Here is a 15,167-nt window from a genome sequence, read left to right on the forward strand (position 1 = left end):
ATTTTGTCTAAAAACACACGAAGGCTTTCGAATTTATTTTGCGATCAACCATAATCAATACAAAATAAATACAAGTAGCAATGATGCAAATATTGAAAATATAACCTTCTAACTATTAATTACATAGCTACCCAAAGTGTCGGTCTAAGGATCCCGAAGAATCCGCCGAACAAATCAAAGTAATTATTAATTAATAAAAGAGTATAATTTTCTCATACTTAAGAGTCAAATGCCATGACGGTGATAGGGAGTAATTGCATACGACGGCTCTCGCAATATATCCCAACCTAACACGGATCCAGTTCAAGTCTTAATTAATTATGAGTCCATCCATAATTACCAACTATGAACCATTTATGATTACTATTTATATATCATGCATTGATTGCCATCACATACATATATATATCTCTTGTAATCAAATGGACACTATCAATTCTATAATGAATCGAAATATAATGCATTGAATTCACCAATTTTATAAAGTATAAATATTTCAGAAACGTCAGGAACATCTGTCACTTTAATTCAGATAGGAATTTGCTATGTCGGGCATATAAATCACAACAGTTTCTAGGGACCATTCTGGTGCTATTGTTGCTTCTATTGTGTACCAGTACAATCATGTGTATATGGAGTCTGCGTTTTTAAAATTATTAACTTTGAAGGTGATTCCTTGCAAGATGTTTGGAGACTGTTAAAGAAGAATTTCATTATGTCAATTTTATGCATGTATACAGAAGTGCAAATGGAGTCTGAATTTCAAGAAGAATTACTTCCTTGCATTCCTTCTCATTTTCTCAGTAATAAGGCTGCGATGGCCTGCTTAGCTTAGATTTTTTAGCAATCACGGCATTTCAGACTACTTTTTTTTTTTTATAAGTTCAAGATATATAAGTGTTCCCAATATTAATCAAGCATTGGCAGTTGCAACATTTAAAATTGAGCATGAAGAGGGATTACTTGTCCTACGCCATTGGCAGGCTATTAATGGTGCTCACCCACAAGTTTTTTAACCCATGCAATATATACGTATGCGTGTAATGTATTCAACCATGAAAAAGCAGTAGATCAAAGTAAATTATAGCACACTAGTTTAACACTTTAACAATGGTTGCATTGTCCAAGTCTGACTCTCATTATGATTCAGCAATGTTATACATCTAAGCACTCCGACAAATAGCAAGTTGAATTTTTGATTCAACAGCAAGTTCTTATCCACAACGCAAAATATCGAAGAACCTTATCTGGCCATAACTTCCAGCCTTGTGCCATAGCAGAACTCTAAGCTCCCGAACCCTATTCTTCACCTCCAATAAATTATGATCAATTTCCCTTTCATGACTCGCTACATAAGGCCGAAAGAATGTTTTATAAACATATACTGATCCCTGAACAATTGAAGAACAAGTGAAAAAAAAAGAAAAAAAAAAAAAAAAAAAAAGGAATAATCAGAATAGGATAAAAAAAAAAAAAAGGTAGTCAGATAACCTAACAAAAGAGTTCTTCAAATTAATTTTTTAGGTCGAATACATACTTTTGTGCTAGGATACCAAAGATATATAAACAATGCGATCTTAGCTTCACCATATAATGGTAGCCTACAAGAGAAGAAAACCAAGAAACAATTCAAATTATATGTTTATACACAGAAGCATAACCTATTACTATAAATTTGGAGTGTTCATATAGTCTATAGAGACTCCTCACCATGAAAAAAGATTATCCACCACTCTCTCGCAAACTGTAATCACTGCAACTAAAATCCTACAAATTTTAAAAGAATTAAGACGGGCTTTAGAAATGCTAACATAAGATGTGTGTGTGTGTGTGTGTGAGTGAGTGAGTGAGCAAAGTGTGTGTATATTCCTAGCATATGATGATTTGTGACAGTATACATATATATACCAGTATTGGCACCAAAACAGGAGTTGCTCAATCTTTGGCTTCTTCTTCTCCACTGTTTTAAAGCATTCATATGCTGGATAAGCATAGCCGAAAACAATCCTGAAAGAACATATTGATATATATATATATATATATATATATATATATATATATATTTGCACATTTTAATTAATTAGCATAAGCAACCTTAATCATTAGCACTTCAAAATATTATTAAAAGGGTACTAAGTTTTGTTTTAACTTTCCAAAAAAAAAAAAAAAAAAAAACATACAGAAGTGATCTTGTAAGAAAAGTTCCCAACATTTTGAGACCCTAATATGTAGAAGAAAACAAAAGAGTAACAAATGAGTTTGTCAAAAATATGTATACAAAATCAGATCAAAACAAGAAATCAGTATTACCCAACCAAAACAAATTACAAATAAAAGATAAATTGAAGGTTGTGCATTGCAACTAAATCACAAGGCTAATGGATTTCACATACCCTGGCGTTTGGTTGCTGAGAAAAAATTTGAAAAATGAAAAGAAGATAACAATTATGAATCCTTATGTGTGTCTTAGTGTCTATATATATATAGATTAATTATATATTCATCTTTCTTTATTAAAGACATTATAATGCAAAGTAATAGATAAGGATCAATGGCTACTGTAGGCTGCGATCACATAAGGATATTTTTGTGTATTTCTTAGTTGCTAAGTTTCTTAGTTCTTAAGAAAATTTTATATGTAATTTTTATGAATAGTTGTTGTTTGGGATTGAATATTGAACGCCCTCTCCTTCTCTAATCTTTCTCTCATCTCTTTTTTATCTACTTTTATATATGTTTCTATCTATCCTACATCAATTTGGTATTAGAGCATTTGGAATCTTTGTCACACTAAAAACTCAAAACTGGTTAGATCAGCAAGTTTTAGAGAAGATTAAAAATTAAAACGAACACAAAAAAAACTACCATTCATCCAAGAAAAATTATAAAAATAAAAAGAAAGAACAGATCAAATGGAAGGTGTACATTGCAACTAAATCACACCCCTAATAAATTTCAAGTAACATTTGTCTGTGAAAAAATTTCAGAAGAAAAAAAAAAAAAAAAAAAAAAAAGAAGCAATAATTTGGAATCTTATAAGAAACATATCTTTTTATTTCTCATACGAGACATTAGTACTACTCAAAAAGCACCTGTGAGTAAAAGCCTCTTTATCAAAAAGAAAACTTGGACAAATACACTCCCAATTAGAAGTATTTGCAAAATGCGATATAACTATATATATATACACGCACACACACACAAACACGCACGCACAAAAGCCTCCACTCACCTTAACACAATACAGTCCTCTATTTTCCAGTAAGGCAATATAAACCAATCAACCACCTATTTACTTGATCGATGTAAAAGAATATATACAAGATATAAGCAAAGAACGACAAATGAGTAACAAGTATACCAAAATTAAGGCCAAAAAAACAGGCACAAACTTACTTCGAATGATCAAAAATCTCAAATAAAAAATCTCTACCTGTCAATGAATATCACAGAGAGAGAAACGGTGTAAAGAATTGAAGGTGAAGTGAAAAACCGGTTTATAAAGGCACCGGTCATGTCGTGCGGTTTACTCGACGCCACAACGTAAAAGAGAAGAGCCACAACTAACCACCATATGAATTTATCCGGATGCTCTCTTATTCGGTTCGGACTTTCTTGGATCGATTCGGGTTCAAGATTTTGTGTCAATATTGTTTGATATTTCAATTTTTTATTTATTTTTATTTTTTTTCCATCAATTTTGCAAAGAAAAATGGTAAAGACAAAATAAGAAAATAAGATAATTTTTTTTTGTAGTCAAACTCCATTTTGGAAACCTCAAATTGGGAGTTAAATCTACTCAAATTCAATTCCATTTTGAAATCTTTCCTTTTTAAGGGTAAAATACATTAAACTCTTTGACTTGTAAGTTTTAAATTAAACCCCCTTAAAAAAAAAAAAAAAAAAAAAAAAAACCTTCAATTAATCGAGGGAATAAAAGAGAATTACTAAAATACCCACAAAGCCTAGGGAGTTTTATGCAATTCACTCAATAGTGTGATATGAGCTTGAATAATAAAATTTGAATTTATATTTTCTGTACATACCTCATCATACTTTTAATTAAAAAAATAAATTACATTGTGTAAAATTAATAATTATTTTATGACATTCAATTACCTTTTGTAATTAAGATTCATTTTTGTCAATTTATCTGTTTGATCAAATGTCCATCTCAAATACTAATATATATACACACGGTATGAAATCAATAACATAAGAAGTACAGATACTTCTAGGAGAGTTACGTATCCGTATCGAGTACGTGTCGGATACCGATACTCTATGGATACTCACGAATATGTGTCCGATACTTCTTAAACGTATCCATAGTTTTAAAATATATATTTTTAATTTCTAACACGTATCCTGCCAATACTTATCAGATACTTCTTAGGTATTTCAACTGTGTATCCAACACTTTTGAGACACTTCATAACACATTTTAAACAATATTTAACATTAAAATGCAACTTTTTCAATAATGATAACGTAATATAATTGTTAAGAAAAGTTCAAATTTTATTAAGTGATGACTAGGGATAGTGGTTTTATATGTTGTGAAACAAATTTCTATGTTATATTAATGATTACATTTAGATTCATAATATTCATAAAAAATGACCATAAAATATATATATATATATATATATATATATATATATATATATATATAATTTATTAATTTTTTATTGTCATATCTTACCGTACTCATATCCTTTTTTTTATTTTTTTTTTTATTTTTAAATTCGTCATATCGTCGTACTCGTATCGTATCATATTTGTATCCCATATCTGTATATATACTTCCTAGGGTGAAACTAATACAAAACGTTACCAGTCTAGGTTTTATGTGGCCCACACAGATCACTAAAAGACTAAACTATGGGGTTAATAATTTTTGGTAAGATTTATATATATAAAAAAAATTAATGAAAAAAAAAAAAAGTGAAAATGTGTAATAATGCTTTTTTTTTTTTTTTTTTTTTTTCCTGGCAACAACAACAAGCCGAACGACATTTACAAAACACCATATACAACCAAAACACTGAACCACATCAAAGCTACATACAGAAGAAAAGGAACCAAACCAACAAACCCCTAGAACCTAAAACCACACCAAAACTCAAGGTTAAGCCTTGAGGAGCCCTAAGAACTTCAACTAGTTTCAGAGAATCTAGGTGAGTTTGCCCCCACAAGCATCGCTAAATGCGTAGTAAAGGATTGAGACAGAAAGGAATTTGACTGACAAGATTCACCATTTGGATCCCTAGATATGCCAGAGGAAGCAGAATAAGGACAAATCGTCTCATCATGAGACCCAGGTTCAAGATGCAAACTGACCTTAGGATGAACAACCACAGCTTTGTGCTTCTTTCCTCCCAAATGACGATGACCTAGAAAACCACTAGAAGAAGCTTGATTTCGCTTTTAACCACATCTTGACGGTGAAGATCCCCTACTCTTAGAAGATGCAGAACTAACATATTGACCCTCCAAAAAATACGGTGCCAACTCCTTCTCTTTCGACCTACCCTTAGTCAGCTGATCCCAACGAGCCAGAGGCAGAATTCTTCCCTTAATCGGGAAGCTAATATGCTAACCTTACATAAGCTCATCCAGTTGTGCGGATGCCACATGACTCTAGGATGAAGATCCTTGCACCAATCTTCCATCTTGTCTACAAACAGGATCATTAAACGAAATAAACTTCATCGCCAACTCTTTCCCCATTAACTCATTGACCACTGACCCAAGAACCTACATCTTATCATTAAAACTTTTCCCTCTACCATCCCCAGCAACCATCCTGGATTATCCACCCACAATAGATAGAGCTACCTCGCCTCCCTCCAATTTATCCAAATGAGAAGGCCCAGCCAGGTAGCGAGTTACACCCCTCTACTCCTGCAGCCTACTAGGAGAAGAGAATGAATTAGGCTGGCCAACCTCACCGCCCCCATCCAATTCCCCATGTAACGACCCTAAACTGAATACCGAAAAATAATAATTTTAAAAAAATTTTGGCATGACCTTCGCTAAAAATGGTCCTACAACAACCTGTTCAAATGAAGAAAAAAAAAAAAAAACGGTCATTCAAGACCTATCCAACCTGCCCTAACACACAATACAAAAGAAATATAATACATTCCCCAATACCACAACATCAACAACCTTCCCAAATTAGCCAATCATCGTTATCCCCTTCAACTTAAGCATTTACATGGTCTCAGTTTACAAAAAAAATAATTAAGTGTCTTAGTTATGTTACAGGGCCATGATTTGCAAAAATAAATACTCTTTTACATAGTTTGAGACAATACAAAAAAAATGGGCTAAGATACAAAAGATAACAAAATACAATTCCTATTCTTCTTCAAGCTTGTGGGGGATTGTCATCCGCCACTTCTTTTCCGAGCCCTGAAAAAATGTTAAATAATAGGGGTGAGCAAAATTGCTCAGTAGGTAGTGCCTAAGGCACACCTCTTGAGACCCCGTGAATCCGCACAATGAATAGGAATAAGGAAATTGGGATCATATAATGCCAGGAGTAAAAATATAACTACAATACCACATCATTAATCCAATACCACAAATGAATATGCCATGCCATGCAATGTCACTCCCCATTTTCCAAAACCATTTCCATCATCATTTTCAAATCGTTAGTGGACCCGTCCCATGGCAACTCTATAGCGGCACGAGAGGAGGATTGGCCACTATCCCTGACCCATGGCAACTCCATGGCGTCATTTGGGGCCCAAGTAACTCAACCACACTAGGGCAGTCTCCCTAGTCCCCTCTAGGCCTCACTAACGCCGCGGTCCCTAGGCAACTCCTAGGCGGCCAGGTTTTTCACAAAAACCCTTTTCAAAATTCTTTCCCAAAATCCATTTCATTTCTTTCAAATCAATTTTTCCCATTCTATCCCAATGAATACATATATGTCTTATGCATTTCAATGACGTACCAATAGAGAAATTTTTATTTCTTACAAGTCAAATATTTACAATATACATGCCTCATAGAAATATTCTAGGAATTTACATCATGCTTCAAAATCATAAAATTCAGCATTTTAAAGCACAATTGGCATAAAATTTAGCGTCAATCTTACATGGTTCTTTATCACATAACAACTAACATGTATATATACACATCTCATATACAACACATAACCAATATGAAAAATAACACAAATTAGAACACAAATTAAAGATAAATTATGAAAAATAATTTACCAAAATCTAAGAGATTGTGGATTAAACACCCTTACCTCAATTTAAGCCAAAGCCCCAATTTTCACCTCAAACCCTCAAAATGGGTCTCAATTTTCGGACTTCCTCGGTTGCTCAAAATTGAAATTGCTAGTACACACGTGTAGAGCTCGCCATGTTCTCCGTTTTGCCGCAAACGGCACTTAAAAACACTAAGAAATGAGGGAGAAATCAATAATTGAAGCTTGAAGTGAAAAAAAAAAAAAAAAAAACCCGAGAGGAAGACACAGGACTGAGAGAGGGAATGAGATTATAGAGCCAAAAAGAAAAATGTGGTCTTATGACCACTTAAAACTTTTGTGGGTCCCACCCAATTTTTTATTTTATTTTATTTTATATATATATATATATATATATATATATATTCACACCACACACACACAATTACACACACACATATATATATACATAACACAGACATTACATTCTCCCCAACTTTAAAAGACTTCGTCCTCGAAATCAAGACATACCTGAGGGAGAAAACAACTCTGGATACTTGGAGCGAACCTCCTGTTCGAGCTCCTAAGTAGCCTCCTCGACTCCGTGGTGTTTCTAAAGAACTTTCACCATTGGTATTGTCTTGTTCCTCTACACCTTCTACTGTGTGTCAAGGATCTGAACTGGTCCTTTCTCATAGGAAACATCCTCATCAATGTCCACATCAACCCAACTCAAAATGTGAGATGGATCCGGCTCGTACTTTCGTAACATCGATACATAAAAGACATTGTGGACTCTATCCATTTGTGGTGGCAAAGCAAGTCTATAGGCAACCTCTCCTACCTGGTCCAAAATCTCAAACGGTCTAATGAATCGTGCTGACAACTTGCCACTTTTCCCAAATCTCATCAATCCTTTCCGTGGAGAAACCCATAGAAAAACGTGGTCTCCTACCTCAAAGGATAACGTCCGTCTCCACTTATCCGCATAACTCTTCTGTCGGCTCTGAGCTGTAAGTAACCTCTGTCTGATCAGTTTAATCTTCTCGGTAGTCTCGAGTACTATGTTGGTCCTAAAGCAGCGGTCTCACCCACCTCAGTCCAACAAACAGGAGACCTACAAGGTTTACCATACAAAGCCTCAAATGGAGCCATCTGGATACTCGTTTGATAACTGTTGTTGTAGGCAAACTCAATAAGCGGAAGGTGATCCTCCCAACTACCTCCCAAATCAAGTACACATGCCCGAAGCATATCCTCTAAAATCTAGATAGTACGCTCCGACTGGCCATCTGTCTGTGGATGGAATACTATACTAAGATGCAACGCTGAACCAAACGCTACTTGAAGTCTTTCCCAGAACTTCGAAGTGAACTTGGCGTCCCTATCTGAGACAATAGTTACTGGAACTCCATGCAACCTTACAATCTCCTTCACATAAAGTACACCAAGATTCTCTGCATCATTTGTTGCCTTAATAGGCAAAAAGTGAGCCGTCTTGGTCAACTTGTCAATAATGACCCATACGGCTTCATTGCCCCTCCGTGACCTTGGAAGACCTGTCACAAAATCCATAGCAATATATTCCCATTTCCACTGCGCTATAGGCAATGGTTGAAACAAACCATCCGGCCTTCACCTGCTGACAGGTAAGGCACTTAGCCACAAACTGAGCAATATCTTTCTTCATCCCGTTCCACCAATACTGACATCTCAAATTGTGATACATCTTGGAACCAACTGGATGAACTGCAAAGCGGGAAGTGTGAAACTCCATAAGATATCCTCACGACAACCTGTGGGAACCACCAACAAACCCCTGAACCGTAGACCCCTATCTGCATGCAAGGCCTAATATTTCACTGTCTCACCACTGGAGATCAAAGTGTGAATGGCATCTAAATCCAGGTCCTGTCTCTCTGACTCAATCACTCATACAACAAAAGTAGGCTGAGCCATAAAACTAAACAAGAATGCTGGCTCACTATCAACATCATTATCAAAACAATACAATCCCATCTCTGCCAAATCCTTAAGCATCTTCCACTTCCGAATAGCCAAATAGGCCAGAGTTCCATGAGATTTTCGGCTTAAGGCATCTGCTACCACATTTGCCTTGCCCGGATGATACTGCAAGTCAAAATTGTAGCCCTCTAAGAACTCAACCCATCTTCTCAGTCTATTGTTCAAGTCTTTTTAGGAGAAAAGGTACTTAAGACTTTTATGATCCGCGTACACCTCGAATCTCTAACCATACAAGTAATGTTTCTAACACTTCAAGGCAAATACAACTGCCGCTAACTCTAAATTATGAGTAGGGTAGTTATGCTCGTGAGTGTAATGACTCGGACTTTTTCCTCCTTTTCCATTTTCTGCGATTTTCTTTTTTTGTCTTTTCCCTATTTCGTCTTTTTCCCGTTTGTTTTCGTTTTTCCTTGCAAAACCTTACTTGTTGTGCTCGGATTTGATTCCGGTTTTGCATGCATTCATGGTATTTGATTTCCATGACATTGGTATTTTTACTTTTCTTGAAAAGCATGCTAGATTAATACTTTTCTTGTAAAGGGCATGAATGTGTAATTAACCTAAACTTGAGGGGTTTTGCGTAATTATGCAAAGTAATTATTTTTTGTCTTAGGAACCATTTTGTAATTTAATTTGGGAGATATTTTCAAAAAGGACTTGTTTGCAATTTCTAGAAAGTGTGACAAGTGTCACACTCTCATTGGTCCACTTGTTGACATTTGTGTGGAAACACTTTGATGCATTGGATGATGACATGTGGAGGGTGGAGATTCATCCACTTGTTGGCCTAGGATTGGTACACTTGTTGGCATGGATGGTTGACAGATGTAGGTTCAATATTAAGTCTTGGAAGTTTGCATAGGATGGTGACAAGTATAGGCTTGAGATTAAGCCTAGGAATGAACCATAGATTCATGACAAGTGTAGGTTCACCATTTAGTCTTGCATTATGTGTGTGTGAGAGGTAGTGTAAGAGCACATAGTGAGTGGAGGATTTTTAGCCCTTTCACTCACCACTTTACACTTGATCATTTTCATTTTCACTTGTCTTCAAGAACTATAACCTAGCCACCATTAGAGAAAAGCTTGGTTAATAGCTTTCTTCTTCATTTTGGCCTCCTTCCACTCACCTTAGACATAAAATCTTGGAAGACAAAAGCTTCCTCTCACTCCCCTCTTCATTGACCCTAAACTTGTTTTCCATTTTGAGCTTGGTTGCTTGGTTATAGAGATTCAATTCTCTATTGAGGTAGGGGTGGTTGTATGTTTATCCTCTTTGGGTTTTATATATATTGGAGCTTGATATATATTGATTACATGCTTTAAAATTCTTGTATTTGCATATAAATAGAGATTTTGTATGCTTGACTTAGGATTTGTGGATTAAAGCATGTATATAACTATTAAATTGTATAGGTAGGTTATTGTTTAATGAATTGCCTAATACTTGTATTTTCATTGAGTGTTTATGATGAATAGCTTGAAATTACTCTTGTGTTGTTAAGTAATATAGATCTCATTGAAAGTCATGTGAGTATCACTTGAAATTACTTGTAGGTAAATTGCTATATTGCATAATTAGTAATTGTGGCCTACATTAATATTAAATCCATGTGGCATAATGTGTAGTATCATTAATTTGCCACTTTAGACATGAAACCTTATGGCATGGTTTGTGTGGTTTTACCCTACTTGTGCTTGGTAGGTAGTTCATTTATTGAGATTGTATAAATGTCATGAACTTGTTGATTTTTGGAAGCTTGTAAGGATATGAAATGTTTGATGGCTAGAGTTTGGCTCTAGTACGGAGGATAGGAATTCTCCTAAGTCATAGTGCGCACTAGGTAGTACCTTGTGGGTCATAATTACCCAAAATAACTTGTATGGTCTCATGGCCACATATCCTAGTCTTTCCATTATTTGATTTCGCATTATATTCCAAGTTATAAATCATGGAGTTCTTGTAGCTTGTGATTTGGTGATTTTAGTTTCAATGCGGTTAGTGTACTTGTTTATGTATACTTGGATGCTATGTGGTTGTCATTTCAAATATTTGTATAGCTTGAGATGATCCCTTAGAGTACCTTGAAAACATAGACATTAGGTGGAATGTACCCTTGTGATGATCTATGTTTGGTTCACATTACACTTGAAACTATAGGGTATGCGCATGCACCATATCCTATGAGTAACTTGATTACTCACCCTAGTTGTGTGGGTTATTTTTACAGGTAAGGAGACAATATTTGTGGATGCTCATCATCCATAGGGGCTCATGAGTACTTGAAGCATTTTTGTATATGGACTTGCACTTGTTTAGCATGTTTTATCTTTTGGATGTAATACTTTTGCATACCATGGACGTATGGTATTTTAGAAGCTAAGATGGCTTCCTTCATGTAATGTGTATCTAAGTACTCTTTTGATGCTTGTTTTGTATGTATAGCATGAGGCCAAGAGCCATTAACATGAAAGACTACAAGCATGTTCTCTTTAAAACTCAAGTATTGCCATTGTAGCTTATTTGTGAGAAATGAAGGCTTTGTATGCTAAAACTTGTTAATGGAATGTAAAGAGGCTTTAGGCCATGTTGGTACTTCTATTTTATCATATTTCATGCACTTGCATACTCACTTTGGCAAACAATACCTTTCTTGATGAAACAAAAACCTAAAGTTACACATTTTTGAGTTTTGACCCTATTATGTTCCAGGGGCATTTTGGGGATTTCACAATGCATTTTTTTCATTTTTGCTCACGATACAAAGTAGAAAACTTGATTTTGGAGGAGGTTTCTTCTTTGTGTTTTTCCAGAAAACATCATCTTCGCCCTCAAAAATCCATATTTTTCTGAAAATCCTTGCTGCCAGGTTTTGCAAAATTTTAGTACAAATGTAGTTGGTATTATTCATCGACTTTTTTTTGAAAATTGTCATGACCGATCCGAAACTTCCGGAGGTCTTGTGGGTGTATTTTAAGATTGGATTTTCAATTTAGGCAATTTCAAAACCTCCTAAAGCCCTATTTCCAAAACTTGGGCAGTAGCTCAGATTATTTTTTTTTCCTCTTGACCTGATTTTCTTGGGGGCATTCTGGGCATTTTACAATGCATTTTTTTTTTTTTTTTTTGTTTCTGTCCATGTTCTGGGGTAGAAAACTTGATTTTAGGAGGGGTTTTGTTTTTGAGTTTTTCCAAAAAGTCCGTTAAGATGCCCGTTTTTACTCTCAGTTGCAGCAATGGTGGGTTATCCTCGTCGGGCCGCCACGACATCATTTTTGTTTTTGACCTTTCTCCCCCGTCCGGACTCCAAATTAAGTAAAAAAATTTTTGAACTTGACTAATTTCTCATTGTATTTCTAGCGGTGTGTTCGATAGCACCTGAATCCACTTTTTGCAAAATGACCATTTTGCCCTTAGGTTCTTTTTTGTCCGTAATTGAAACATCACTAACGCATTTGTTTTCCTTTGGGTTCCGTGACCTCATTGAGGGTCACATTGGTGTCTTAGCGACATATGGTATCTCTAGTGACCGTTGTTTCACCTTTCGGTTCCGCATTTTGGATCCGTTATCGGGTCATCTTTTGGTCATCACTAACGCACCGGGTTTACAAAACTTAGGCTATCACAAGTGGTATCAGAGCTCCTAGGTTTGAATACCTTAGGACGACGGGTTTTGGGTGCATATTATGCTTTTGTTGATGTACCTTGATGCATTCACATGCTTTTAATTACATGTTTTGGCATTATAACATGCTTAGGTGTTTCTTGATAACATGCTTAGTAGTATAACATGTCTTTATGCTTATATGCCTACGTGGTTAAGAGCATCCTTGTTTGACATGTGTGCTTAATTACTTAAGTGCTTAATTGTTTAAAAGATTTTGTTAATTGCTTTAGCATGACAGTAAGTTGCATATCTTGTCTTGTTCTGTGTTCCGTGTATTCATAGTGTGAGTTGCACTTGGTCATAATAACTTGTGTTATTGTTGACCTCATTTTTTTCATGCGTTTAGCGTCATGGTTGTCATGCATGGAGAGTCTTCGCGTCAGGGCACTGAGGATCAGGTGGCTGATAACGAGTTCATACGGGGTTCGGGGAGGCCCAGGATTCCAGTTCGTGGTATGGACGCTAATCCGCCACGGGCACCGACTTATGAGGAGCGAGTAGCTCAAGGAATCAATCAAGGTATCGCTGAATCTCTACAGGAGTTGATACGCAGGCAGGTGGCAGGGATACAGATTCTGGCACCGGCACCGGCACCAGTAATGAATAAGGCACTAGAGTACTTTATGCGACTACAGAGGGTTAAGATTGATCCATTTGCGGGGAGTTCAGATCCGCTAGTCTCGGAAGCTTGGTTGGACCTTATGGTTCGCAAGTTAGACAGTATAGCGGTACCCACCGACAGGTTGAGGATTTCCTTAACTGCTTCTTTGTTCATGGGGGATGCAGATATCTGGTGGAGGTCTATGACTAATGTCCACAATGTTGAGTTGATGACTTGGGATGAGTTCAGGGGTTTGTTCTTCGAGCGCTTCTTTCCTAGGGCTATGAGGCGGGAGATGAGGACACAGTTCGTAGGTCTTTATCAGGGCAGTATGAGTGTCATTGAGTATGAGACACGGTTTACTTCTCTCTCTCGTTATGCCAAGGATATGGTAGCGACAGATAAGGCCAGGGCAATGAAGTTTCAGGATGGGCTACATCTTGACATCAGGCCACGGGTCTTCATTCTTGATTTGAGGACCTACAGGGAATTGGTTCAGAGGGCTATGCTAGCTAAAGCAGAGGAACGGGATCAGTTACGGATCAGGGTTCATACAAGCAACCTCGTGGTGACACTCCGTTAGCTTCCGGGGGCCAGTGGAAGAAGGCTAAGGCCGGGGACTATTCACGTACTCAGGGATAGTCACAGCAGGCCCGGTCTGTATCTGCAGTTCCAGTATCTTTGGGGTTGGCCCGAGGAGTGATTTGTCACCATTGTTAGCAGCTGGGGCATATCAAGCCTCGCTGCCCACAGCTTCAGCCACAGGTCAGTCAGTCACAGGCTAGTAAGCCTACAGCTTCGACGAAGGGGGTTCGCGGAGCTTGTCATTATTACAAGCAACCAGGTTACTTCAGGAGAGAGTGTTCGAAATTGCAAGGTAGGACACAGAGTGGTATAGGTTCACAGGTCGCACCGGCACAGTCAGTAGTTGTGCAGTCAGCAGTGCCACCAGTTGGTTCATATCCGATCAGAGGCTCAACGCCTATTACTTCTGGACATCAGTTGGGCCACCAGAGCAGTTCACAGTAGTCAGGGGCTCAGGGATGAGCTTACGCACTACCACAGGCTGATACCTCCGTAGGGACTTCTATAGTTCGAGGTATCTTTCTAGTTTTCAATTCTTGGGCTAGAGTTCTTGTTGACACAGGTGCATCACATTCATTCATATCTACTTCATTTGCACATTCATTGGGTCTAGAGGTCACGCAGCGGGATGGGTTCCTTTGTGTTGACACACCACTTGGGGGTCCAGTGTCTTTGGATCGTGTTTGTCGGGGTTGTGCTATTGAGATAGCTGGGCGGACCTTAGAGTTCGATTTTGTTGTTCTCGACATGACGGGCTTTGACGTCATTCTCAGGATGGATTGGTTATCATTCTTTTGGGCTACAATTGATTGCTTCCGCGGGAGGGTATCCGTTTGCACTCACAAGGGAGATTGTTTCCATTTTGTGGGAGGTCGGAGTGATTCCCACCCCGCGACGGTTTTCAGCATTGGTGACTGGAGTCGCCACAGATCCTACTTGGCTAGTTTGCTAGTTAACGAAGATAGCAATTTGGGCCGTATTCTTCCGGCAGTTGTTGAAGAGTTTGTTGATATCTTTCCAGAGGAACTGATAGAGTTACCTCCTTTAAGGGAAGTTATTTTTGCCATTGACG

General features: G+C 37.1%; 1 protein-coding gene across 1 annotated transcript; it reads right to left on the minus strand.

The window, feature by feature from the left end:
- Positions 1–1,071: 1,071 nt before the first annotated feature.
- On the minus strand, positions 1,072–2,442 carry LOC132298851 (putative HVA22-like protein g). Its single transcript, XM_059795186.1, has 6 exons — positions 2,394–2,442; positions 2,181–2,221; positions 1,909–2,007; positions 1,711–1,767; positions 1,538–1,601; positions 1,072–1,391 (listed from the first exon to the last, which is right to left on the minus strand). Exons 2-6 carry the CDS (start codon positions 2,210–2,212, stop codon positions 1,215–1,217), a joined length of 429 nt encoding a protein of 142 aa, XP_059651169.1. The 5' UTR covers positions 2,213–2,221; positions 2,394–2,442; the 3' UTR covers positions 1,072–1,214.
- Positions 2,443–15,167: the final 12,725 nt, after the last annotated feature.

The sequence above is a fragment of the Cornus florida genome, unplaced genomic scaffold, assembly GCF_030987335.1.
Source record: "Cornus florida cultivar Cherokee Brave unplaced genomic scaffold, ASM3098733v1 CherokeeBrave_3.0.0_Hap2_Chr03, whole genome shotgun sequence".
NCBI lineage: Eukaryota > Viridiplantae > Streptophyta > Magnoliopsida > Cornales > Cornaceae > Cornus > Cornus florida.

Coding starts and splice junctions, on each gene's coding strand:
- LOC132298851 (XM_059795186.1), bottom strand. CDS start 2,212: ATGTTGGGAACTTTTCTTACAAGATCACTTCT. Junction 1,768..1,908: donor CTGTTTTGGTGCCAATACTG/GTATATATATGT, acceptor TAAAATTTGTAG/GATTTTAGTTGCAGTGATTA. Junction 1,602..1,710: donor GTGGATAATCTTTTTTCATG/GTGAGGAGTCTC, acceptor CTTCTCTTGTAG/GCTACCATTATATGGTGAAG.